The 27,170-nt window shown below is 37.8% G+C and overlaps 2 protein-coding genes across 5 annotated transcripts in view; one reads left to right on the top strand and one right to left on the bottom strand.

Annotated features, from left to right (window-relative positions):
* HMMR (hyaluronan mediated motility receptor) overlaps positions 1-18,653 on the bottom strand; it is a 32,644-nt gene extending 13,991 nt beyond the window's left edge. The window contains exons 1-12 of one of the 4 annotated variants that reach the window (XM_025387131.1): positions 18,269-18,566; positions 15,214-15,312; positions 14,388-14,467; positions 11,477-11,524; positions 9,114-9,302; positions 7,716-7,802; positions 7,524-7,624; positions 5,742-5,816; positions 5,437-5,615; positions 4,794-4,942; positions 3,319-3,533; positions 207-323 (exon numbers count right to left, since the gene is read on the bottom strand). In XM_025387131.1, the coding sequence (XP_025242916.1) occupies positions 207-323; positions 3,319-3,533; positions 4,794-4,942; positions 5,437-5,615; positions 5,742-5,816; positions 7,524-7,624; positions 7,716-7,802; positions 9,114-9,302; positions 11,477-11,524; positions 14,388-14,467; positions 15,214-15,312; positions 18,269-18,314 (1,385 nt within the window). In that variant the 5' untranslated portion in view covers positions 18,315-18,566. Of the gene's footprint in view, positions 1-206; positions 324-3,318; positions 3,534-4,793; positions 4,943-5,436; positions 5,616-5,741; positions 5,817-7,523; positions 7,625-7,715; positions 7,803-9,113; positions 9,303-11,476; positions 11,525-14,387; positions 14,468-15,213; positions 15,313-18,268 lie in introns of all 4 variants that reach the window. The other 3 variants (XM_025387132.1, XM_025387133.1, XM_025387134.1) reach the window with 3 other exon arrangements.
* A 44-nt stretch (positions 18,654-18,697) lies between these two features.
* NUDCD2 (NudC domain containing 2) lies at positions 18,698-25,459 on the top strand. The gene is made up of 4 exons (XM_025387142.1): positions 18,698-19,160; positions 21,398-21,446; positions 21,941-22,092; positions 24,990-25,459. The coding sequence occupies exons 1-4, from the start codon at positions 18,972-18,974 to the stop codon at positions 25,071-25,073; spliced, it is 474 nt and encodes a 157-aa protein (XP_025242927.1). The 5' UTR covers positions 18,698-18,971; the 3' UTR covers positions 25,074-25,459.
* Positions 25,460-27,170: the final 1,711 nt, after the last annotated feature.

The following is a 27,170-nucleotide window of genomic DNA, read 5'->3' as shown; positions in this document are numbered from 1 at the left end:
CTATAAATTATAAAGGGGAATTATATAAATATAATAAGATTACCAGATAATGCTAAATGCCCACTTACGGTTGGTGATTATGGAATTTAAACTAATACGAATCATCCTTTGTGTGATTGCTTTGTTCACAGTTCACAGATTTCCCTGGGTAAACGTCCCTTTCTGCTTATGTTACATTTAAGAGTGCAGGCTCAAAAGAAAAATACCTTTCAAATTGAGCAGTAACATCTTCAAGGCTTTGCACTGTACTGTTATACTTTTCCTGCAAAAGCAGGGTGGCCTGGTTATGAGCAGCACTACTTTTCTCCAGTTCAGCCTCCTTCCTAAGAAAAAGAAATAATTAAAAGATAAAATGCCACCTACAATTATTACCCTAAGAAAGAAAATGGTATTTACCTTTGAAACTGTGAATCATATAGCTCATATCTTCACCATTGCATTACCTGCTAAATAGCTCAGATCCTAATTTATGACTTACCTCGAAAGACATGTTTTCAATGTATTTTTCTACTAGCTTCAACTTATCTTTCCTGCTTTTTTACTTTAAAAATTTGGGGGAAGAAGGTAGTAGAATATAAAAGACTATAAAACAAAATCTTAAGATATTAGCCAGGACTAAAGACTGCAAAAGATTAGCAGTTAAAAAACATCTGGATTGAATGAAGTTCCATTCTCTCCATTTAGATACTTGAGAAAGACTATGAACAATTAAAGACACTTCATTTTAAATTACAGAAACAGTTATAAGACTCTGTAGATTTATTCTGATTATATGAATAACCCACATAACACACTATTACTGAAAGATTCATTAACTTCTTTAATGGATTATTTTGCATAGACAGAATGGGTTTTAAGTCATCTTTATAAGCACATGCTATTAAATCTCAGAGATATTTTGGAAATAACATATTTCCAAAGTGGTGATAAAATTTTTAGATATGCATATGAGCTTATGAAACATCTTTTAAAAAACATATAGAACTAAAAATTGTAAATAAGCATTGTGTACTTATAGACTAAGTTGGACAGTGAGATAAGAAAAACAGCTGATCAAATTCATTCTGTAACAAGTGTGGGATTTCAAAAATATACACACCACAGCAACAGCAATCGAATATTACTAAAGAGTGTATAATAAAAATATTTTCTTCCCTGTCCCCTAGAAGAATTATTTTCAATTCTTAGTTGGTTTTTCTCTTAAGCTTGAAATTTCCAGGCTAGAAGGAGATCATCTCATAAAATTCTTTTATGAGTAGAAAATGAAGTAGAAAATGAAAGAAACTAAGATTGTCTTGCTCAGAATCAACTAGCTAGCTAACAAAATTAGTAATAAAAATCATTATCTCTTGACCATTGGACCACAGTTTTTTGGGTTAGAATAAATAATTATCTCAACTTTCCTCTCTGAAAATGACATAATCTTATTTTCCCAAGATTCCTGTTCCCTGAGATTGGCTGTAATATAGAACACCCCTAATAACAATTTGTATTGTTTCCCCAAAAGCAGGGATATGAAAAACCTTGCTGTTCATTCTCATTACTAATCACAAGAAAACAGAAAAGATTAATAACAAAAGTTTCTACCGAGACAGATACACAGGTGTGAGATATATTACAATAACACAAACTCCTATCTAGCCCATAGTCCTTTGCCAAAAAGTGTTTTAATGATGAGATCCCAAGGATTTAAATAATATTTGAAATTTGAACTCAAGAATCAAACCAGACTTTGTAACTTAAGTGTAGTAGTTTGTCACTGACCTGTGTTCCTGAACTATGAAATAGGACTATGTAGGCTAAGGAATAGTTTCTCTTAATAAATAAAAAATTAGCAAATACGATGGACAAAACAAAATGAAATAAATAAGTGTGCGGGAGAAGGAAACATAATGTGTTTTAAGGAAATTATAAGGAACTAAATTATAAGGAACTAGAATTAGGGAAAAAAGTGAGATTTCAGTCTTTTTTTTTTTTTTTTTGAGACAGAGTCTCCCTCTGTCGCCTAGGCTGGAGTGCAGTGGTGCAATGTCAGCTCACCACAACCTTTGCCTCCTGGATTCAAGCAATTCTCCTGCCTCAGCCTCCTGAGTAGCTGGGATTACAGGCATGCGCCACCACACAGGGCTAATTTATTTTGTATTTTTAGTAGAGACAGGGTTTCACCGTATTGGCCAGGCTGGCCTCAAACTCCTGACCTTGTGATCTGCCTGCCTCAGCCTTCCAGAGTGGTAGGATTACAGGTGCGAGCCACCGTGTCTGGCTGAGATTTCAAAGTCTTTCTACTGTAAATATTTCTTATTTTTGAATGTTTCCTAGTTCTAATTATTTTTTCTCATTTGCTTTTTATCAGTTATTGATTCAGAGGGCATCTTGCTATGTTGCCCAGGTAAGAGTGCCATGGCTATTAACAGGCACAAGCATTGAGCACTACAGCCTCAAACTTCTGATCTAAAGATCCTCCCATCTCAGTCTCCTGAGTAGCTGGGACTTTAGGCATGTGCCATTGTGCCAGCCTGCTTTGCATTTCTGAAGTATTTGTGCTCCCTGAAAAACATAATTAAAGGTGTAACTTATACTATGTAAATACATAGACAAAAAATGGGAATGCTATTTATTAATGGGAGGGATTCTTTATTTTTTTCCCCAAGTTCATTTTTTTTTTTTTTTTTTTTTTTTTTTTTGAGACAGAGTCTCACTCTGTTGCTCAGACTGGAGTGCAGTGACATGATCACGGCTCACTGCAGCCTTGATCTACTGGGCTCAAGTGACTCTCCTCCCACAACTTTCTAAGTAGCTGGGACTACAGGCACACGCCAATATGCCCAGCTAGTTTTTTTTTTTTTTTTAATTTTTAGTAGAGATGAAGTCTCACTGTATTGCACAGGCTGGTCTCAAACTCCTGAGCTCAAGCAATCCTCCCACCTTGGCATCCCAAAGTACAGGAATTGCAGCCCCGAGTCCATTATTGTTCTAATGCTGATGTCCAATAAATTTCAGAAATTATCAGAGCAGTAAAGAAGTGCAAAACTTTTGTCATTTGTTTATTAAAACTCTCTTTGGACTTAAAAAAAAAAGGGGGCAATACGTTTAACTTTTAACTTAAAAAAGGGGGCTGTCTTACTTGTTTGCATGTACATTTGGTGTACACATTCTGTGTCTACTACTTAATTGTAAAATAATAATTACTACTTAATTGTAAAACAATTCCAACCTCACACGCTCACATGATTGATATGAGAATACTAAAAAAATGTACTCAAAATAATTTGTGGCATCTGTAGTCATACATAAACATGAGATCCTATTAATACAAACCCTTTCAGCTTTCCTTCTAGGAGTTTTAATTCTTCAGCTCTAGATTTTGCTTCCTCTTCCAATTGCTTGACCAGCCTTTCAGCTTGTTCCTCCTTTTGCTGTAATTTATCAAGCTCATCCAGTGCTTGCTTTAATTCTTCCTCAAAGAGATTCTTCTCTTTAACCACTTCCTCTTGAAAAGAACAGAGCTTCTGATGAAGACTAGCGGATAATTCCTATAACCAAACAGAAGATCACCAAAATAAATTGGAATGCCATTGTGAGGTTGTACTAGAAGACAAAAAAAAAGTACAGATAAAGAAGGATGAAACCTAAATGCAAGAGATTCAAGGAAACTTAAAACAATATAGAAATAGCATATTTGTTTTCATAGATTATTTCCTACACCTTGTTAACATTGCAGCAAATATCATCTTAGGCTTTTTTCTATGCAACGCACATGCAGAAACTTCTTAAACTAAAATTATATTTTTTATATATATATATCTGCTTTCCAACTGGCTTTGATATTAATATAATGTTTCACATATTATATAAAAAGTATGTGGTGATTTCCATATTATATAAAATTATTTTTTAAGCTATACAATAAACAAATAAATCATCATTGTGAAATAATTCTAATATTACAAATGATGTTAATATTATCTTTGATGACTTCCTCCCCTAATTTTAGTTTTCCCATTGCAGAGATAGCTACGAGTTTGGAATATATATGCCTTCTGGTATTTTTCTATACACTTATATATACATACACATTTGGGGAGGGATATAAATGATATATACTCTGTTGTTGATATCTTTCCAGGTCAGTATATATTCCTCAATTCCTTTAGCTGTTGTAGGTTGTCTAACACTATAATATTTCACATCAGTGCATGTAAGAACCTGTTGGCTTAACTTTCACCAGTATTTTATATTATCAAATGTTTTAATTTGTGCCAATTTTGTAAGTGAAAAAAATATTATTTCTACTGCCTTGGTTACTACTAAGGTGGAGCATCTTTCTACATTTACAGGCCATCAGAACTTCGCCTTCTCTTTTTCTATCCTATGCTCATAATTTTTTAGTGGACTTTCTTTCTTCTCACTGATATGTAAAATGTTCTATAAATAATCTGGATTTTAAAAATTGCTTTGTTTCTTCCGTAATTAGACACTCTTTTACAAAGTAAGTGTAAATGTTTACATAGCCTAAATCACATAAGCATGAACCAGAAAATTTTTTAAAAAATTATTTCCCTGTTTTGCTGTATCTGTTGCCATTTTCCCACATTATTCATAACCCTGTGGTGAACATGTAGTGAAAATATGTAGCTAAATCCTCAGCATATCCATGATTATGTCCTCAGGATAAGACTCTAAAGATACAGAACTCTTAGATCAAAGAATATACACAGTGTAAAGGCGTTCAGAGACATAGGGAAATGTATGACACAAAATAAACGGTTTAAAAAAATATGGTAGTAAATTACTTTCTCTTGCTGCAGAAGTGAATCAACTTGCAGTTGTTTTTGTTGAAGCTTTTCACATTCCTGTTGTTCAAGAATAAGCTTCTGTTTTAAGTTTTGCATCTCAGCATTTAGATTTTCATTGTGTTCTCTATTCCTGTTGATATGGTCTTCTAGAAAGTGCAAAACATGAAAAATACTGGAATTAGATAAGAACATTAACACTGAGAAATTGGACTCCCATAATATTCCTTTATACTGCTTTTAGCATGGTATTTCCAAAGAAAAAAACACAACTGTGAACTTTGTATCATTACATATAATATATATTATGTGCTACATAATAAAACCCACAAATCTTGTTCTGTGTATCTACTGATTTGTAAATAGCCACCTAGTGGAAAAGTCAAGAATTATACGACTGTATATATTTCAATCAAGACAGGTAATATGCTGTATTGAAACAAACAGAAAACAAACATTATAAGAGTAAAATATTCTAAAATGCAGTACAAGTTTTTGCTGTTGTACAGCTATATAGCTAATTATATTTAAAATGTTAGTATAGCTAATTATATTTAAAAGGTTGTTTTAGCATAGCAGTATTTTTCCTAAATGTTGTATGTAACACTTATGTAAAGAAAGTAACTATAAAACACTGTAATACCTTTTTCTTTTTCAAGCAGCTGACATTTTGCATTTAGATCGTCTACTTGTTTAGATAATATAACAATATTCTCCTCAAGAGACTGCTTAAGGCTTAACATTTCATCATTCTTCTCTTTCAAATTTTCTTCTAACTGGGCAACATCTAGCTTGTATTTTTCCACTTGATCTGAAGCACAACTGCATTAAAACAAATTGTCTTAAAAAGCACATCTATTTAGGCACAGGGAAAAATAACAGAAAAATGATAAAAATGATTCATTATTAAAAAAATAAGGTTCAATTTAAAGCTACTGCTCATATTACCTAATTTCTTCGATGTATTCTAAGAGTTTTTCTGTTTCAGATTTTTCATCAATCTTTTCTTTCTCTATCGAAACACTAAAACAAAAATTGCATATGTTAATACATTCTAGTTTCATTACTTAATAATCATACATAATGCTTATGTACCAGATACTGCTGTATCAGGCAGGCTGACTCCAGAGTCCTAACTCTTAACAATTATTTTATGTGATTTCTCAAATTCAGAATTTATATCCAAATACAAGACTAAAATTTTTATTTAAGTGATAAAGTTTTCTGAATATACACTGACAAAAAACCTGTAATGACAAGAACCATCATTACAGTATCCCAAGTGTTAGAAATATTTTTTTTTTTTGTGGTCTTGCTGGTTTCCCCACCCACCCAACATACTAAATAGCATTTTGTGTGCCATAAAGCTTTTGTCCCAGACTACCTGGTATTCGATTACTTATCTGTTTACCTCCACCAAACCGTCCAATGCAAGAAATGGACAAAAGACTTCAACAGACACTTTGCAAAAGGTGATATGCACATAAAATGGTCAATAAGCACATAAAAATATGGTCAACATTCATAGCAACAAATTAAAATCACAAAGGAGATACCACTTCCTACCTAGTAGAAAGGCTAAAATCAAACAGACAACATTAAATGTTGGTGAGAATCTGTAACAACTGAAACTGTCATACATTGCCAGGGGGTGTATAAAAATGGCAAAACCACTTTTGAGTTTTAAAAAACATTATATATACACTACCCTATTACCCAAGAATTCTACTCCTAGAAATTTATCTGAGAAATAAAAACATGTCCATAAAAAAACATAAAACATGTTCACAGCAGTCTTTTCAATGGCAGAAACTGGCAACAGCCCAAATAATGATCAAAAGGAGAGTAAAGAGATGGAGGTATATTCATAGGGTGAACCACTACTCAGAAATAAAATAGGAAAAATTATAGTACACAGAACAGATTGGATGAATCTTGAAAAATTACATCAAACAAAAGAAGCCACACACACACACATGCTCTTTCTCTCTTGCATGTCCTACAAAAAGGCAAAACTGGACAGGTATAGCGGCCATGTCTCTAATTCCAGCACTCTGGAAGGTCAGGGTGGTATCACTTAAGTCCAGGAGTTTCAGACCAGCCTGAGTAACACAGCAATGCCCCATCTCTAAAATAATAATAATAACAATAATAATGATAATAAATAAAAAAAGGCAAAGCTAATTTATGATGATGTAAGTGAGAAAGTAGTTGTGGGGATGGAGACATGGCACAGGCAGTAGCAGGGAGACAAGAAGGGGTGTGAAAGAACTTTCTGAAGGGATGAAAATGTTCTCTATCTTGTTTGGTAATGGTTACATAGGTGTATACAACTGCTAAAGTCACCAAACTGAACACTTACTAGCCACACATTTTATTATATGTAAATTAAAGCTCAAAATCAAAGCCTATGATTGTGCATAAATCACAACTTCCTATACCAGTGTTTTTCCATTTCAATCTAATGACCACTTTCATAAGATCATGAAACCTTTCCTCATCATTAATACAGAAGATGTACAAAAGTAATGCACTCATACAACTTTCTAGCACATGTTTGAGAATGATTAGGGCTCATTCTCATTTAAAAAAAGAAATAGGGCAACTGGAGGGAGGCAATGAGATAAGTACTAAGAGAAGTCTGAAGTCTCAGTAAACAATAATTTGTGAAGAGAGTCAAATCAAGAATTGCTTCCACTTAACAAGTTCTCTTCACATTCAGTCACTTACAGTTTTCCCTCCAGTTGGGCTATTTTCCCCTGAGACTCTTCGAGACTTCTTTGGGTGACCTGCAGCTTCATCTCCATGCCTTCTTGCTTAGCCATCATACCCTACACAACAAAGATACGTGTTTTAGGAAATGAGAAAGTTGTACTGATCCCCAGATCCAGACACAGCAAACCTGCCAAAGGCAGCACTCACCCTCATCTTTGTTTCTCTTTTGTTTCTAAGTTTCATCAACTCCAAGCTTAGAATTCTCAAATTCTTCTGGTTACCATTTTCAGAAAACTAAGTACAACAAACACATAAAAAAATCAGAAATATTTTCTGCTAAGATATATTTAAAATACACAAGTATTGATTTTTCTACCTATCACTGGGGTTATGTTTTTGACTGTAATATGCTTTGGTAGAGAGAACAGTCTTTGACCTACACCATAATTACTGATTGATTTTTTTTTTCTTTTGTTTTTAAGAGATCAAGTCTCGCTTCGCTGTCCAGGCTAGAGTGGCGTGGCATGATCATAGCTCACTATGATCTCAAACTCCTGGACTCAATCCTCCTGCCTCATCTTCCTGAGTAGCTGGGATTACTGGTGTGCACCACCACCATGCCTAGCTACTTTTTCAAGTTGTTTATAGACATGGGGTCTTGATATTTTGCCCAGGCTGGTCTCAAATTCCTGGCCTCAAGCAATTCTCCAGCCCTCAGCCTTCCAAAATGCTGGAAATACAGGCATGAGCCACTGCACCGGTCTACTGTTCTTATCCCTCTTTTCCTTAATATGACTTGCTGGTTTGTTTTGATTTTATTTTTATGAGACAGAGTCTTACTCTGTCACCCAGGCTGGAGTGCCGTGTTGCTCACTGCAACTTCCACTTCCCGGGTTCAAGCGATTCTCATGCCTCAGCCTCCTGAGTAGCTGGAATTACAGGTGTGTGCCACCATACCTGGCTAATTTTTGTATTTTTAGTAAAGATGGGGTTTCGCCATGTTAGGCTAGGCTAGTCTCAAACTCCTGACCTCAAGTGATCCATCCGTCTCAGCTTCCCAAAGTGCTGGGATTACAGGTGTGAGCCACTATGCCTGGCCTGCTGGTTTAGTTTTGAAAGGTTGTTTGGGTGGTCACTTACCTCTGTGTGCTGGAAAGTGCATTGCAAGATTCTAAAGCAAGTCCCTGAGAAAGGATTTCTTGAAACATGTTTGCTTAACAAAATAAATCTGAATTGCCTGGTATACTTTGTTTTGTTTTGTTTTTTTGAGACGGAGTCTCACTCTCTTGCCTAGGCTGGAGTGCAATGGCGCCATCTCAGCTCACTGTAATCTCCACCTCCTGGGTTCAAGCGATTCTTCTGCCTCAGCCGCCAGAGTAGCTGAGGTTACAGGTGCCCGCCAATGTGCCTCGCTAATTTTTGTATTTTTAGTAGAGACGGGGTTTCTCCACGTTGGTCAGGGTGATCTTGAGCTCCCAATCTCAGGTGATCCACCCGCCTTGGCCTCCCAAAATGCTGGGATTACAGCCGTAAGCCACTGCGCCCGGCCCGAAAAAACATGTTTATATTTATTCAACTGTAAATGTTATCATGAGGCTCAGATACCTTAGATTTTAGTAGTTCATTAGTCCTGGTCAATTCAATAAGTTGTTTCTCCAGTGTAGCATTATTTGCAGAGAGAGACGTTTTTTCCCTGAGTGCAGCATTCAGCCTTGCTTCCATCTTTTCCAACTCAGTTTCCAGATCCTGGATCCGCCTGTCCTGGGCACCACGTTCCTGTAGAAGAACACGAATCTGGACAAAAACAAGGTGATAATAAATGATTACGAATAATCACCCCGAAAGTTTCTGGAAAAATCTCTGATTTTGACATTATGCTTGTAGATATTCTAATGTTACTAGCTATCTGAATAATCATATTTACCTATGATACATCTTAAAAGTCTTAATGCATTTTAAGAACAGAAGAACTTTAGTTGCCATAAATTCCAAGTACAATTAAGCTATTTATTCACTTTTTTTTTTTTGAGATGGAATCTTCCTCTGTTGCCCAGGCTGCAGTGTGGTGGCAGCATCTCGGCTCACTGCAAGCTCCGCCTCCTGGGTTCAAGCAATTTTCCTGCCTCAGCCTCCCGAGTAGCTGGGACTACAGGCGCCCCCCACCACGCCTGGCTAATTTTTTTGTATTTTTAGTAGAGACAGGGTTTTACTGTGTTAGCCAGGATGGCCTTGATCTCCTGACCTCGTGATCCACCTGCGTCAACCTCCCAAAGTGCTGGGATTAGAGGCATGAGCCACTGTGCCCGGCTGCTATTTATTCACGTTTAAGGCATTTCCACCTATAATAGTTATTTTCTGTAGCTTCAATTACACAAATTCAAATTAGCTTAAAATACTAAATGTTTTTTATTTCAAGAAGGCAGAGCTGGGCTTCTGAGGAGAATGTACTAGGCATTGGCAAGCCATCATTCTTGCTGCTATTACCAGATTTAAAAAACAAAACAAAACAACAAAAGCCCCCCAGACCAATATTTGTCCACAGAAAATGTGGAAGCCAAAAGACTATGAAATGAAATGATATTTTTAATGTCATGGGGGGAAACCTGCCACCCTAAAATTCTACACTGAATGAAGTCACTGATATAAATTATTAGTTCTAATCCTGGCTCTACCACTCACTCACCAGCTATCTGACTGAGACTCAGTGATTATTCCTCAGTGATTAAATATCAACCCCTACATGTATCCTCAATAAAACGATAGCTAACATGATTAGAATACATACAAAACAATCAGAGCAACTGAGCAGACATCTACAGTTACTCTGACATACTCTTGGTCAAAAGCCAACATTCGACTGTAATCAAATGAAAGATTTTAATATATCGAAAGAATATATCCATGAGAAAAAGAGTTGGTTAGCAACGGAAACAAAAAAAAGACGGCAGAGAAGCAAAGTTCACAGTGAGCTGCTTAGCATTGCTAGGAAAGTAAATGGGTTCTTTAGGTCAGTACTGTTCAATAGAAATTTCTGTCATGGTGGAAACGCCCTGTCCAGTATGGTAGCTGCTAATCACATGTGGCTATTGAGCACTTGAAATGTGATTAGTGCAACTGAGGAATTGAGTTCTTTTTTTTTTGAGACGGAGTCTCGCTCTGTCGCCCAGGCTGGAGTGCAGTGGCCAGATCTCAGCTCACTGCAAGCTCCGCCTCCTGGGTTCACGCCATTCTCCTGCCTCAGCCTCCCGAGCAGCTGGGACTACAGGAGCCCACCACCTCGCCTGGCTAGATTTTTGTATTTTTTAGTAGAGACGGGGTTTCACCGTGTTAGCCAGGATGGTCTTGATCTCCTGACCTCGTGATCCACCCGTCTCGGCCTCCCAAAGTGCTGGGATCACAGGCTTGAGCCACTGCGCCCGGCCGAATTGAGTTCTTAATTTTATCTTATTTAATTTAGACAGTCACATGTGGTGAGTAGCTACCACATTGAACAGCATAGCTCTGTGTTATTTCACCCATGAGGAAGGCCTATACCTATTGTGCAGAGCAATGCATGGAGTTAGCCTACCTTCATCACAGTCTGACCAGCTGGGATTGCATGCTCACTAAGAAATCCTCTAGCTATGTTGTCTTAACATAAGTCAGCATACAGGAAGAGTGTGAACGATGGATAGATATAAATATCTGATCCACATATCTAATTGTAATCAACTGACATAATGATTTTCAGTTATCAGTTTTTCATTAAGTGGGCTATCTTGAATCTTGGCGTTGCCAGCATACCACATTAACATAGCCTGGATAGATCTGTGAAATATTGTAAGAACTGTTTTCCCATACACACTGTTCTGAATGGCATGTTTCCCTCACTGCAGGACTCCTCACACTGCAACAGAATCCTTATCTCTTAAATCTATGTAACTGTTTCTATCATATGTACTTTTCAATAAGTTGAAAGCACTGCTTACCTCTTTCTCTAATATCTTCAAATCTTTATCATTCTTTTGAGATTCCTTCTGTTTAAAAGCCAAAGAAAACTTATAAGCAAATTTAGATGTCACAAATATCACAGCCAAATTTGTTTCTTAGTTACCAGAAAAGATTAAGGGATCCAAACAGTTTCTATTTCAAACATTACACTGAGTCTGTTAAAAATTTTGTGGGTCACTCATCTGATAACTAAAAGATTCTAAAAATCTCAAGATATTTTAGGTTTAAAAGTTTTCAACCCAATAAATCAGGATTTTCCTAATCAGCCTAGTGAAAAGAACAGGTGGAACTTTATGAATAAAGCTACTGACTGCCTCCCTCTAATGTTAAACAGCAATACATCTTGAATATTTCATTATGCTATCTCAGAAAGAATCTTACAAAGAGAAATCAACTTAAACTTTGATACCCAAAGAGGAAAATATACAGATGCAAAGAAATACAAACTGAAATAGCATAAGCTCTGATTCTAATTTTCTCATTGGCTTTATTCTAAATAAGACATACAATTTTCACACTGTATCTTTTTATATCCAACAGACTTTCTGACACAATGGCTAGAAAAAGACTATCTTTTCCATCTAAAAATGGAAGAAAGGGATCAACATCTTGAATGAAATCTGTTTTAGATGTTTCTAAGTGGGGCAGGAGGTGGGAGTGACATCAGTGTCATGTTTATTAATTTCACACTCCATGAAATTTTTTATGGGGAGGGACTATTATTTTGGGGCTCCATACAAACTTGTATGTAATTTAGTTTTCTAAGGGGCTTTATAAATTACAAAATTTCAGGACAGTTTCTTCAAGAAATTTAAGTCAAACCACTTACATCAATTTCTAAGAAGAGTGTCTATAATAGTCCTGCCCAATAAAAATAATGCAAACCATGTATGCATTTAAATTTTTCTAGTAGTGTGTTTAAAAAGTAAAAATCTTAATATATTTTACTTAAGCCAATATATCATATATATTACTTCAGCATGTCACTAGTATAAAATTATCAATGAGATGTTTTATATTTTTGTACTAAGTCTTTAAAATTTTCTTTGTATTCTACACTTACAGCACATTTCAATTCAATGCTAAATTTTCATCAGAAACATTTATGTATGTTTAGTTTCATAAAACACAGAGAGGAGAAAGTAAATTCACATACTCAAGTTGTTCCAAAAATATTTAAAAGTGTTCCACTAACAAAATTGAGTATATCTTTAAATATATATTAATTAAAATTAAATAATATTAAAAATTTAGTTATTTAATAGCACTAGCCACATTTCAATTGCTCAACAGACACATGTGGCTATGCCTCCATGCTGAACAACACAGCTCTATATTACAGAATATGAGGCTTAGGCAACTGCCAAATGAATGAAGAACCTAAGCCTAACTTTTCCCAACTCTGAATATTTTTCACATCAAAAAACCTAGTAATTTGTACAAATTTTTAACTTTATTTTTTTTTTTGAGATAGGTCTCACTCTGCTGCCCAGGCAGGAGTGCAGTGGCAGGATCTAGGCTCACTGCAACCTCTGCCTCCCTAGGTTCAAGCAATTCTCCTGCCTCAGCCTCTCGAGTAGCTGGGATTAAGGCACGTGCCACCACACATGGCTAATTTTCTTGTATTTTTAGTAGAGACGGGGTTTCACCATGTGGGTCAGGCTGGTCTCGAACTCCTGACCTCAAGCAATCACCTGCTTCAGCCTCCCAAAGTGCTGGGATTACAGGCGTGAGCTACTGTGCCCGGATGTCTTTTTTTTTTTCTTATTTTTGGAGAGACTGAGTCCTGTTCTATTGCCCAGGCTGGAGTACAGTGGCGCCATCTCAGCTCATTGCAACCTCTGCCTCCCAGGTTCAAGCAATTCTCCTGCCTCAGCTTCCCAAGTAGCTGGGACTACAGGCGTGTGCTACCATGTCCAGCTAATTTTTGTATTTTTTAGTAGAGACGGGGTTTCACTATATGTTGGCCAGGCTGGTCTCGAACTTCTGACCTCAAGTTATCCACCTGCCTTGCCTCCCAAAGTGCTGGGATTATAGGCGGGAACCACTGCACCCCTCCAGCTGTCTTTTAAAAAGTATTATATGGCGGCCAGGTATGGTGGGCCACGCCTGTAATCCCAGTTCTTTGGGATAGATCATCCGAGGTCAGGAATTCGAGACCAGCCTGGCCAACGGGCCAACATGGTTAAACCTCACCTTTAGTAAAAATACAAAAATTAGCCAGGCATGGTGGGATGTGCCTGTAATCCCAGCTGCTGGGGAGGCTGAGGCAGGTGAATCGCTTGAGCCTGTGGGGACAGAGGCTGCAGTAAGCTGAGATGGTACCACTGCACTCCAGCCTGGGTGACAGAGTGAGACTCCATTTCAAAAATAAAAAAAGTATTATGTAGCTTGCCTGATTATAAACTTATGAAAATAGTAATAGTAGCTCTTGCACAAGCCACAAGACTATTAAGAATTTAATCTGTCACCACTCCTTAATAGTTTCTCAGTATCTTTCTTAGATATTGGCATTTTCCCCCTTTTCTTCAAAAATACTTACCCTTCCCTACAAACAAATACACAAAAACAAAACAACTCAAATGGTGGTACTCAATAAATCAAAGCATCACATAATTTTGAAATCTTTACTAGGTAATAAACAATTTAAACATGGAAGTGACTGAGAATTGAAGACCATTGTAATTGTGAACTAAGGGTACATTTAAACATAATGACCTAGGCAGAAATGGAACACTTGCTAGAGTTCTAATGATAACTCATTTCATTAATTCACAGATTTACTTATAACCTTGATTCAGACACTTAACCCATTCTAATCAAATACAATACTTCAGATGTTTTTGATGACACAGTTGATAAACCAGCTGGCATATAAAAGCTCGTCACCTTTGATTCCGAAGACTTAACTTTTCTAGCTGAAGCAGGCAAAGTAGTATCTTTGTCAACATTAAGATTTTGTTTAGATTCTGCAGAAAAATGAATTGTACAGATCATGGTTGGTGTTAACATGTTTTAACTACACACAAAACACAATTTCCAGTTTTTTTTTTTCTTTTTGTTTTTTGAGACAGTGTCACTGTTACCCAGCCTGGACTGCAATGGTGTGATCTTGGCCCACAGCAACCTTTGCCTCCCAGATTCAAGCAATTCTCCCACTTCCCTCCCTAGTAGCTGGGACCACAGGCGCACCCCACCACTCCCGGCTAATTCCTGTATTATTAGTAGAGATGAGGTTTCGCCATGTTGGCCAGGCTGGTCTTGAACACCTGAACTCAAGTGATCCACCCACCTTGGCATCACAGAGTGCCGGGATTACAAGCATGAGCCACCTTGCCCGGCCCCAGATTTCTAATTGCAACTTTTGATGAAACAATATATTCTTTTCTTAGTTGCACATTTTCAAATAATTACACAATATTTTTACACATCTAGCATGGTTCTGATTTTCCTAATATTCCCTGACAGGTCAAGGTAATTATTAAAAGGCAAGCTACATATCAATATGAGTGTCTTGCTTAATTTTCCTGGTTATATAACAACGTAATGATGACAGCATTATTCCGTACTTGACCCTTTCATAAATCCATCAAATACAATTTAAATATAGTTCTAGCTTCACATTTTAAAAAATGCTATAACATCTTTAAATATTGTTATTCATAACTTTAAACTTACAAGATCACATAACCACTGTTCTTTGGTGATCTATTACCTTTCTGTTGTTTAAATCTTTGTGATTTCTGAAACGATACTGGTCCTTTCAATACTTCTGAAGTTTTAACATCATAAGCACCAGGAGATGGTGCGCAACCTAGAGGAAATAGAAAACATTAATATATCATCTAATGTTATTTATGATCTTAAGTTAAAACACGTCATAATAAAGTGAATATAAATGTAAAAATGTCATTAACAAACTGCTTCTGTTTTTTTAAATGTAAAAAATTGCATCCATTTGATATTATAAAGAAGGCCTCTCTATGAAGAACAATATCATCTTGCCCTTTATATCAACTGGGTCAAAGGAACACAGGCAACTGAGCAAACGACAATTTTTGAGATGAACATCATGTATTACAGGCAATATATGGCTTTTTTACTAAGGACTGAATATAGCAAAAAAAATACTTGGTGTCAACTCTACTCAAAGAGAGTCACAAAGGTAACTACTGTTGGTTTCTAGAAATAAAGTAATTAAAACTGTCTATCCCTCAATGTTTAGCCTAGAATAAAAATTTATAGTGATAATCCATCTCTGGCTAATGTCAATACATCAGACCTATTGAAGATGTCAACTGCAATTCAAACACACGGAAGAAAAGCAACCACACTAGAGCAACTAGAATTTTTTGAGCACTTACTAAATGCCAGACATTATGCTAAGCATTTTATAGATGTCATTTTATTTAATCCTCACAAGAACACTATGTGATAATTTACAGATAAAGAATGTGAGGCTTAGGAAATTCAAAAAGCCAATGTTATGCAAAGTAAAAACTGTACTAGACTATATTTGTATGTTCCAAAAGTTTATACTGCATAATTTCACTTAACTAAAGTCCCAGATTTGAAGGCATTTCTGAGTAAATAAACATAGCAGATTTGAGATGGGGCCCTTAGGACTTAAAATAATTAAAATACTATTAGCCTAAAGCTTTAGCTGATTGGGAACAAATAGATTAATACTATTCTCTGAAAAGCTATTTACTTCAGTCTAGAGTCTCACGCAAATAAATAGGAAGAGCAAGGAGCTTGGACCATTCTCAGGCAACTACTGCAGTCCCCTAAATGTTTGTCAAATGGTAGACAGAAACTCATTATTATTATTATTTTGCGATATTGTCTTGCTCTGTTGCCTAGGTTGGAGTATAGTGGCACCATCTTGGCTCACTGCAACCTTTGCCTCCTGTGTTCAAGTGATTCTCCTGCCTCAGCCTCCCAAGTAGCTGGGATTACAAGCTCCCGCCACCATGCCCAGCTAGTTTTTTTTGTATTTTTAGTAGAGACAGGGTTTCACCATGTTGGCCAGGCTGGCCTCAAACTCTTGACATCAGTTGATCAGTCTGCCTCAGCCTCCCAAAGTGCTGGGATTACAGGTGTGAACCACCATGCCCAACCCCGTGAGTAGATCTTGATTAGCATTTTTGAAAAAGTAAAAACAATAGAAAAAGCATGACTCATACGCTGCAAAGTTAAGCATTGTTTTGTGAAACTTTTCTTTCATATATATGTGTAGAGATATAAAAATACATCTTAGGTTGAAATATAAGTTTCTGGGCTTTTTTTGCTTTTTTGTTTTGAGACAGAGTCTCGCTCTGTTGCCCAGGCTGGAGTGCAGTGGCGCGATCTCCACTTACTGCAACCTCTGCCTCCTAGGTTTAAGTGATTCCCCAGCCTCAGCCTCCCGAGTAGCTGGGACTACAGGCATGCGCCACCATGCCTGGCTAATTTTTGTATTACTATTATTATTATTTTTATTAGAGATGGTTTCACCATGTTGGAACTCCTGGCCTCAAGTGATCCACCCGTGTTGGCCTCCCAAAATGCTGGGATTACAGGTATGAGCCACTGCGCCTGGCCTAGAAATACAAAATTTATTTCTCACCCTGGGAAACAGTTTAAAAAGTATTCAAGTCATTGCTTTAATGAATTCTAAGTAAACCATAAAAACTCTATTAAGGACAGAATTAAGTATCCATTCCTCTATCTGGAATAATGATCATTTAGATGTACTCACACAAAGACTCTAATGCTGGAAACTTTCAGATCTAAATGTGGTCAGTCAAGGGTAGAGGTAGTGGATTTCCAAGCAGGAAGGAGAGTCTCAAAATGAGGTGTAGAATTCAGGACAGTAAGGTCTACCACTTACTGGTTGTGCAAGTTACAAAACCTCTGTTTTCTCATCTGTAAAATGGGGTCAATATCAGTACCTTCCTCACTTGGCTTTTGGAAGGAATAAACAAAATCTAGTAGCACAGTCCCAGCATACAGGATCTTAAATGATGAATGCCTACCAAACACATCTAAGGCTTCCTGGTTACTGTGCTTATGCATTGCGGTGTTAAGAGCACATGATGGGGGCTGGGTTCTTATTCCAGTCCGGGCACTTTGGTAGTGCAGCACTGAGCGAATTTAAGTCTCAGTCTTTTTATCAATAAAACAATGAATAATAGGATTACCCCTTAGAGTTGGGGGGAAATTAACAACTAATAATCGATGTAAAGCCTTAGTATGGTGCTTGAGGTATAAGTGGTCAATATCAGCAATGATAACTTCATTGTTTATGTTTTCAATAAGTACTACTGCTCTAATTTTACACCTAGAAACTGCCTTTACGGATCTTCCTGCTTTTATGCCCAAATGGAATATACAAAAGAAATCCACAAGTTCAGACTAAAAGTAATACTCCAATGTTGTTATCAGTGAGGCCCTCTCGGACTTGAAAATCAAATAGCTACCAACGTCTCGCCTCCATTCCCTTCGCTCTGCTGTAGTTTCTCCATTACCGCTGTTTATTGACAGTATTCCCCGCCTGAATGTAAGCCCCAAGGGGCGGGGACTGTTTCACTCCCTGCGGTATCCTTAGCATCCTGATTAGTGCTTGGTATGTAACAGATGCTTAGAGCATATTTGAGAGAAATCAATCAATTGAATGAGCCCCAGCCCGATCCTAAAATCGCCTCCTGCTTGCCTCCCAAGAAGGGAGCCGAAAGAGGCAAAGGGCGTTAGGGCGTCTCCCGTCCCCCAGCTCCTTCCCCCTTACGCACCAGAAGGGTCATTGAATCTTTTCAGGGGCGCCTTAGGAAAGGACATGTTGACGGCCAGCTCCAGAAACTGAAGGTCACTGGCACTCCTCGGCAACTGAATGCGGATTATCACTGCCTACCGGCTTCGAATTCAAAACTCCCCACATTCCCCTCCCACACCGGCGTTAGCCAATTGGAAAGTCAAACCCCTGGGCACACCAATCCCGCAGAGGAATACAAAGAAAGACTGCTGGGTTCTGACTGCGTCCAATTAGCTGGTCTGTGAGTTCTGGCTGCCAGCCAATAGAAAACCGTTACTGTTCCCCGCCCCACCCACCTACCCAGTCATTCCCGGCGTTACTCAATTGTAACCTACGCACCACTAGCATTTGCGCAAGCGCACTTCACTACGGAGGCGTTTGAAAGCGCATTTTGGCGTCACTTAGGTGACTGTGTAGTAAGTTCCGGCTTCACTGGTTCCAGTTCTGTCCCATTGTGCGTTGCATGTGAACTTTTCTGGGTTTCAGTTCTTTCATCCGGGTTCTGCTGGTGCCGTAAATGGCCATTCAAAAGGGAAAACGAACAGGAACACCGAGACGCCAACTTGCGTTCCTGCGCATGTGCAGTGACCCGAGCAGAGTGGCCGAGGCGTAGCCTGAGCGTGGGATTCCGCGCGTGCGCTCGGCTCCGCCTGGTGCGGCTACGGCCGGGAAGCCACTGGACTATGTCGGCCCCATTTGAGGAGCGGAGTGGGGTGGTTCCGTGCGGGACCCCGTGGGGCCAGTGGTACCAGACCCTGGAGGAGGTGTTCATTGAAGTTCAGGTGCCTCCAGGCACGCGCGCCCAGGATATCCAGTGCGGCCTGCAGAGCCGGCATGTGGCGCTGTCGGTGGGCGGCCGCGAGATCCTCAAGGTAGCAGCAGCTCGGGGCTTGTATTCAGTTTCCTCTTCCCAGCCGCCCCTTAAAAGTTCATGGTTTCCCTGAACGACTGTTGGGTGTCCTCACGGCTCCCGTGGCTGGCAGAAAGAGAAAGAGGATAACACTGACCAGGTTTGGGTCTGGTCAGAGCCCGCCTCCTCAGGGCAGATGCTGAGTTGTGGAAATTTGAGGAGCCCATTTTCCTATTTAGTTTTCAAACCAAGTCAGACTGCTGCTTCTGCTTCTCTGAAGGGCTTCAGCTGGGAACAGATTAACTAGGTTGCTAAAGGAACAAATACTTCTTCCGTGCGCTGAAGACGGGAAGGTGGCAGGAAGGCAACGAGACAGATAACATCCCTGCAGTGGAGCGTAATTAATAAACAGATAAATATAGGAAAGGACAACAAAGAAAATAGGGATAGAATAACGGGCAGAGAATTTAGAGATGTCAGGTGATTAGTTTTGTCATCTAAAAGTTTAAAAATCCTGCATGTTTGTGGAGTGGTCAAGCACGTGGTGAAGAGGTGTGTGCAGAAAATAAGTAGTACCCCTTTTATTTCTTTTCACCAATACCCGTTGGATCTGGACTCGCTTTTTCTTTGTTAAGTGTATAGTTAAGTGAACAGGTTGAAATTAGATTTTGTTCTCAGATTAGATGCCCAAGATGTTTGATGGCAGTGTAATGTGGTGAAGGGAGATTACTTGTTTCCTAGTTTTGTAAACTTGGGCAAGAGATTGTTCAGTGTCTGTATACCTTCCTTATCCACAAGATACGGTAGTTATAGTACCCTTCTCATAGGATTGTTTTGAGCATAACATGGTATTCATGTGTATGAAGAGCTTGGAGTATTCACTGATATGTAATAAGTTCATTCTATATGTTAGCTATTATATATATTACAGTATATGGAGGTGCTTTGAGTGCCTCAAGATTCCTGTGAAAGACATTAATTTATGTCAGCTTGGATCTCTGTGACTTCTGAATTGTACAATTCATAGTTTCCTCAACAATGGTTTTAGATTACGATTTAAATTTAGTAAATCCAGTAACTTTCGGAATTTAGCAGTAACTCTGGGATTTTTGATGTACATATAGACCAGTGGGAGTTTTTTTTTTTCCCACTAATTTTGACATATTTGAAAATGTGGGCTTTTTCTAGTGACACTTTAATTTCACTTTCTATAACTTAAATTTGGCAGCAAATTAAAATGGATTTGAGCTTATGCATTCTCTCTCTTTTTTAAAAAATATTCTTATTTATTTATAGAGTCAGGGTCCCTGTCTCCCGTGCTGGAGTGCAGGGCTGAGATTGTAGCTCACAGCAGATTCGAACCCTTGGGGTCAAGCAATCCACATTGGCCTCCAAAGTGCTGGGATTACAGGCCTGAGCCACCTGACCTGGTGCCGTCTCTTTTAAATTTATATTTTGTTTATTTGTTTATTTATTTTTTAAAAACATGAGTTTGTGAACAGTCACAAGTAATCTTTCAAATCTGGAATATGTAAAGTTTTTTTAAATGCCGATTGCCCAACAAAAAGATTAAAATGTTTTTAAAAGTTTACGTTAAAAACAACATTTTGCTGGGTGCAGTAGCTCATGCCTGTAATCCTGACACTTTGGGAGGCCTAGGCGGATGGACCACGAGGTCAGGAGTTCGAGACCAGCCTGGCTAACACGGTGAAACCCCATCTCTACTAAAAATACAAAAATTAGCCCGTTGTGGTGGCGGGCGCCTGCAGTCCTAGCTACTCGGGAGGCTGAGGCAGGAGAATAGCTTGAACCCTGGAGGTGGAGGTTGCAGTGAGCCAGATCGCGCCACTCCAGCCTGGGTGACAGAGCGAAACTCTGTCTCAAAAAAAAAGACAACATTTTTTAGTTTTAGCAGGAGATCCCTTCTTGTGGTTAATTTTAATTGGTAGAATTAAAGCATTTCAGATACTAATTTCACATTTGGCTAGTGGTCAGCATTATTGTATCTTCTAAAAATTAAGGAGCCCTGATCTTTCTTTGGAGAGCTCTGTGTTCTTTGCCATAGTAAATATCCCTTGCAGTGTAAACTAGTTTCCATTTTACCTGCTGGAAGAAAATTTAGGTTGGGCACCTATAAATGTCATGGTGAAGTGGTGGTATAAGATGTGGATTAGGTAGGAAAGTAGATAAATCTTAATCATGGAAACTTTATACAAATTAAATTCTGTATTTTTAGCACCTTGTATGTTTATTTTTCAGGGCAAACTCTTTGATTCTACAATAGCTGATGAGGGAACATGGACTTTGGGTAAGGGTAATTACTATAATTCATCAAATCTTTTTTTAAAATTAATTTTGTCTTGGTATCTTTTCCCCTTTTGTATTAGGTCTTTTTTGTCTTTGCAGCTTTGAAAGATAAAGCAATAGAAATGTGTTGAAAACCGTTGTATGTCAAAATTACCTACTGGGGGGAGAAAAGATTACTTAGTGGTTTTTGAAAATATAAAATTTAATGAAGAACTTCTTGAGACCAGCCTGGCCAACATGGTGAAAACCCGTTTCTACTGAAAATACAGAAGTTAGCCAGTCATGGTGGCGCATGCCTGTAATCCCAGCTACTAGGGAGACTGAGGCAGGAGAATCACTTGAACCCCGGGGTGGGGGCGGAGGTTGCAGTGAGCCGAGATCGCGCCACTGCACTCCAGCCTGGGCGACAGAGTGAGACTGTCTCAAAAAAAAAAAAAAAAAAAAAAACCAACTTGATGAAGAACTCTAATTTCTTTGTGTGTGTGTTTTTTTTAGAGGATAGAAAAATGGTTCGTATTGTTCTCACAAAGACAAAGAGAGATGCAGCAAATTGTTGGACTTCTCTACTAGAATCTGAATATGCAGCGGATCCTTGGGTGCAAGACCAAATGCAGAGAAAGCTTACATTAGAGAGATTCCAAAAAGAAGTAAGTCAGATGAAGTGTATGAGTATGTGTAATTAAATATATAAAAATCATCGAATAAATACTATTTGAAATTGAAACTCAAATGTCATTATGAAGAGTTACAAACATTTTCTAGAAGAATTTTTTAAGTGAATGGTTAGAATCATGGCCTTGTATGGATTTGATTTTTCAAAAGATTTTCTTGAGAGGAATTTATTTGTATTGCTGTGATTTGTGAGTTTAAGCTTACTTTTATGTACATCAGTAATGCATGAATAAACTCTTACTATAGTTGAATCAATATAGACTTACATAGTGTAAAAGTGAAAGGCCCCTTCACCACCATTCTTCATCTGTCTCATTTTCATCTCATATGTTGGCTATTGTTTGTTTTGTTTTTTAGCATAAATGGAGGATCACACTGTGTGTATTGTTCTCCTTGTTGCTTTTTTATTTAATAATATGCCGTGGGTCTCTTTCTGTACTAGTACATAGGTATAAAACTCATTCTTTTTAACTGCTTCAGAGTATTCTGTAGTTTGGATGTGTTATCATGATTTAGCTGTTTGCCTTTAATATGATTTAGATTTCTTCATTTTTCTCTATTTTAAACAAAGCTGTGCTTTCATCTCTGTGAAACTACTCAAGTGTTCTAAGATATCTTTAAGATAAATATCTGGGAGAGGAATTACTAGATTGTAGCACTTGATAATGTACATCTTTATGATAATGATTTCCAAATGTATATCTCTAGCCTAGACTTTTTTTCTGAATTTAGGACCTGCATACCCAGTTGCCTATTCAACATCTCCACCTGGCTATCTAATGTATATTAAGCTCAACATGTCCAAGTTGAACACCCTAACAATCCATCTATATTTGCTTTTACCCGTAGCCTTCTCATCTCAGTTGATGAAAACTAGTAGTTCAGGTCAAAAAAATTTGGGACTCATCTCTGATTCTTACATCATTCTCATACTCTATCCAATGTATTAGGAAATCTTGTTGATGCTACCTTCCAAATATATTTAGAATTTGACCACTTCTCACCACCAGCTCTACTACCATTCAGATCTGGACCACATCTAATGTCTTGCCCGGATTACTCTAATAACGTTCTAATTAGTCTTCTCACTTTTACTCTTGCCATAGTCTTCCCAAAATATCAGTTTTTTTGTTTTTGTTTTTGTTTTGTTTTGAGACGGAGTCTCGCTCTGTCACCCAGGCTGGAGTGCAGTGGTGCAATCTCTGCTCACTGCAGGCTCTGCTTCCTGGGTTCCCGCCATTCTCCTACCTCAGCCTCATGTATAGCTGGGACTGTAGGCTCCCGCCACCACGCATGGCTAATTTTTTTGTATTTTTAGTAAAGATGGGGTTTCACTGTGTTGGCCATGATGGTCTCAATCTCCTGATCTCGTGATCCGCCCACCTCAGCCTCCCAAAGTGCTGGGCTTACAGGCATGAGCCACCGCGCCCGGCCAGTTGGAGCAGTTCTTTTAAAATCCAAGTCATATCATGCCACTTCTCAAACTCTGCAAGTCATTTCTCTATCTCTTACAAGGCCATATCTGTTCAGTTATTCCATTATCTCCTTGACTACCTCCTCCCCTACAGCTGTCCCTCTTAGTGATTCTGCTTTTGCCATACTGGCCTGTTTGCTGTTGGCTTAAAGAACATGTCAGCCCATCCCTTTGCTATCGTTCTGACTGCAATGCTCTTCTTCCACAGTTTGGCTTTTATGTTTTCATATCATTGCTCAATGAAGCATACTTTGATCATCCCATTTAAATATTATCATTTTATTTCCCTTATCCTGTTTTTTCTATTATCACTTACCAACTTTTAACACTAGATCAGGGGTTGGCAAACTACAGGCTTTGCGCCAAATTTGGCCCACTACCTGTTTTATAGCTTTTCTAGAACACATATATGCTCATTTGTTTGTATATTGTCTTTCAGATAGTTGAGTATTTGTGTTAGAGACCATGTGGCCTGCAAAACCTGAAATGTTTACTACCTAGTTCTTTAAAAAGCCTGCCAGCCCCTGTACTGATTGATTTATGGTTTGTCTCCTCCTGCTAGAATGTTAAGTTCCGCTAGAGCAGGGAGTTTTGTTTTTTTTTCACTCTTGAATTCTACATACCTCTAATGGTCTTCCAAACAGTAGGAGCTCAACAAATGTTTGTTGGATAAATGAAATAGCCCACCAAAAAGACTAAGGCCTAACATACTACTTTACAGGATTGTTGTGAGGGTTAAATGTCTTACATATATATAGCTCTTAGAGATTTGTGTGGCACATAGAAAGCTCTCAAAAAATGCTAGCTATAGGCCGGGTGCCGTGGCTCACGCCTGTAATCCCAGCACTTTGGGAGGCAGAGGCAGGCGGATCACCTGAGGTTGGAAATTGAAGACCAGCCTGACCAACATGGAGAAACCCCGTCTCTACTAAAAATATAAAATTAGCTGGGTGTGGTGGTGCATGCCTGTAATCCCAGCTACTCGGGAGGCTGAGGCAGGAGAATCTCTTGAACCCGGGAGGCGGAGGTTATGGTGAGCTGGGATTGCACCATTGCACTCCCGCCTGGGCAACAAGTGCGAAACTCCGTCTCAAAAAAATAAATAAATTAAAAAAATTAAAATGCTAGCTATTAAATCTATCTGCGGACTTTTATTGAAGTATATGTTTCCCCATACACTTGCCAACATTGTAGTGTACGTATAATTTCTAAATATTTATAACTAGGAGAGTTGAAAAATGCTTCATAGTTTTAAATATTATTTTGGTGATAACAGTGAAGTCTGTTATATTTTCATGTATTTATTGGTCATTTATATATCTTTTTTATCAATTGCCAGTTTGTACTTGTATTTTTCCTTTTAGGTTTTATTTCATTATATATTTTTATATCTTTTAGAATCCTGGTTTTGACTTCAGTGGAGCAGAAATCTCAGGAAACTACACTAAAGGTGGACCAGATTTCTCAAACCTTGAGAAATAACTGCTTTTTTTTCCTGCATTCTGTGGATCCTAGCAGATATTGCCAGCTTAATCAGAGAAACAGATTATGTAATGGAAGAAAAATGTGGATGCCTACAGTTAACAGATTGCAAAATATATTTTAAAATGGTTCTAAAAATTGCATTCAAACATGATTTACGTAGGAAATGTACTGTGGGAACTATTCTATGGATATATGGTAAAGTTGTTTTGGACTTGTTTTTGCTCAGCATGAAGTTTTATATGCTGCATTTTACTAATTCCATATTTAACCATATTTTTAATACAAAAGAACATTAGAGTATAGATCATGTGAAATGAAGGGTGCCTTTGGGGAAAATTAACTTTTGATAAGTATGATATTCAATAAAGTTTTCTAAATAGGAATTGTGTACCCCTTTGTCTAAGTATAACAATTCACACAAAATTATAGTGCTGAAAACAATGTTAAGAAAGGAAAAAGTCCATAAATGTATTTTAAATAAGAGGTAATGAAAATTTCTTAAAGAATATTATTACTTGAGGGATTACTTTATGTCAAGAAGTTTAAAAATAGTTAAAAGCCTAACAGTAGACGTGGATTAACACAAAAGAGAAGTGTGAACATGGTAATTAGGTGAGTCCTTTGTTTGTGGCAGAAAGTGAAGGTCCCTAATTGTATATCAGTGGCATTGTTTTTATCTTAAGTGATTTAGGCGTATAGGTAGGAATTGTCTATAGACATTCAATATCCTATTTATGTCCTTTTTATTTATATTTTGCCCTTTTTAACTCTTGAAAAAAATTTAAATGTCATGCATAGAAAAGTTACAGATAATTCTTTTCTTTCTGAACCATTTGTGAATTAGTTGAAGACATGATTCCTCATTACTGATTACTGTTTGCTTCAAATTATCTTACATGACTAGAATGCAGCCATTAAAATCAGGAAATTTCCGTTAACACGTTACCACCCACTAATCCTCAGACCTTCACTTCATTCACATTGAGCCAATTGTCCTAATAATGTCCGTATAGCAAGAGGATCCAGTCAGAATCGTGCCTTCCATTTAAATGTCAGCTGTCCTTAGTTTACTTCATTCTGGAACAAGTTCTCATTTTGTTCCTTTTACAACTTAGTGCTTTTGACAATTATGGGCTAGTTTTGTAGAACATCCCTTATTTTGAGTTCTGTCTAATACTTCATGATTAGGTTGAGGTTATTCATCTTTGGCAGGAATGTGATAGAAGTACATCTTGTCATAGTTTAATAATTTCAATTTGTCTCATTTCTGATGGTGTTTCTTAGATGACTGATTAAGGTAGTGTCTACCAGACTTCTCCACTGTAGTTATTTTTATGATTATTTTTTGAGAAGATAGTTGCAAAATACTACCTTATTTCTCATCAGACTTTAAATTTATCATATCTTTATAATCTCATTATTTTCTATTTTATTCAGTGGGTTAAAAACCTATTCTCATTACATTGATGCTCAAAATTATTGTACATTTGGCTGGTAGAAGTCCATTTTGGGTGGCCTCTGTGTCCTTCTGACATGTTCCCATCATTATTCAATCAATTTGTTACTCTCTGGCGTAAGATATACCAGGCTTCTCATGCTCTCCTTGACCTAACCCAAGAATCAGCCATTTTTCCGTAGAGCCTGGGTTCTCTTTAGTGGGTAATATTTAAAAGCCAAGATCTGTGCTAGTGTGCAATTGCTGTTGGTGTGTATATATAATGCATGTCTTTACATCTGTATTTCTGCATCTGTGTATATTGAAAACCATGAGTTCACATGTAAATTCTAATTCCGTGGGCTTCATTTTCATTTTTTCCCTTTCCATATTTATAACCCCTTTCAGTACCAGTGAGAAACCTGATGCCTGTTTGATTCTCTATTTGTGTGTATTTTTTTCTTTTTTGAGTTGGAGTTTTACTCTTGTCGCCCAGACTGGAGTGCAGTGGCGTGATCTCGGCTCACTGCAACCTCTGCCTCCTGGGTTCAAGCAATTCTCCTGCCTCAGTCTCCCAAGTAGCTGGGATTACAGGCATGTACTGCCACACCTGGCTAATTTTTAATTTTTTGTAGAGATGGGGTTTCTCCATGTTGGTC

This window comes from Theropithecus gelada, chromosome 6 (assembly GCF_003255815.1).
Source record: "Theropithecus gelada isolate Dixy chromosome 6, Tgel_1.0, whole genome shotgun sequence".
In the NCBI taxonomy this organism is placed as follows: domain Eukaryota; kingdom Metazoa; phylum Chordata; class Mammalia; order Primates; family Cercopithecidae; genus Theropithecus; species Theropithecus gelada.
Note: the sequence above shows the minus strand (reverse complement) of the source record. Positions and strands in the feature narration are given on the sequence as shown.

Excerpts from the sequence above, each read along its gene's own strand:
- NUDCD2 (XM_025387142.1), top strand. The coding sequence starts at position 18,972 with ATGTCGGCCCCATTTGAGGAGCGGAGTGGGGTGGTTCCGTGCGGGACC. Across the intron at positions 21,447-21,940 it reads TGAGGGAACATGGACTTTGG|AGGATAGAAAAATGGTTCGT; the intron begins GTAAGGGTAATT and ends TGTTTTTTTTAG. Across the intron at positions 22,093-24,989 it reads TAGAGAGATTCCAAAAAGAA|AATCCTGGTTTTGACTTCAG; the intron begins GTAAGTCAGATG and ends TATATCTTTTAG.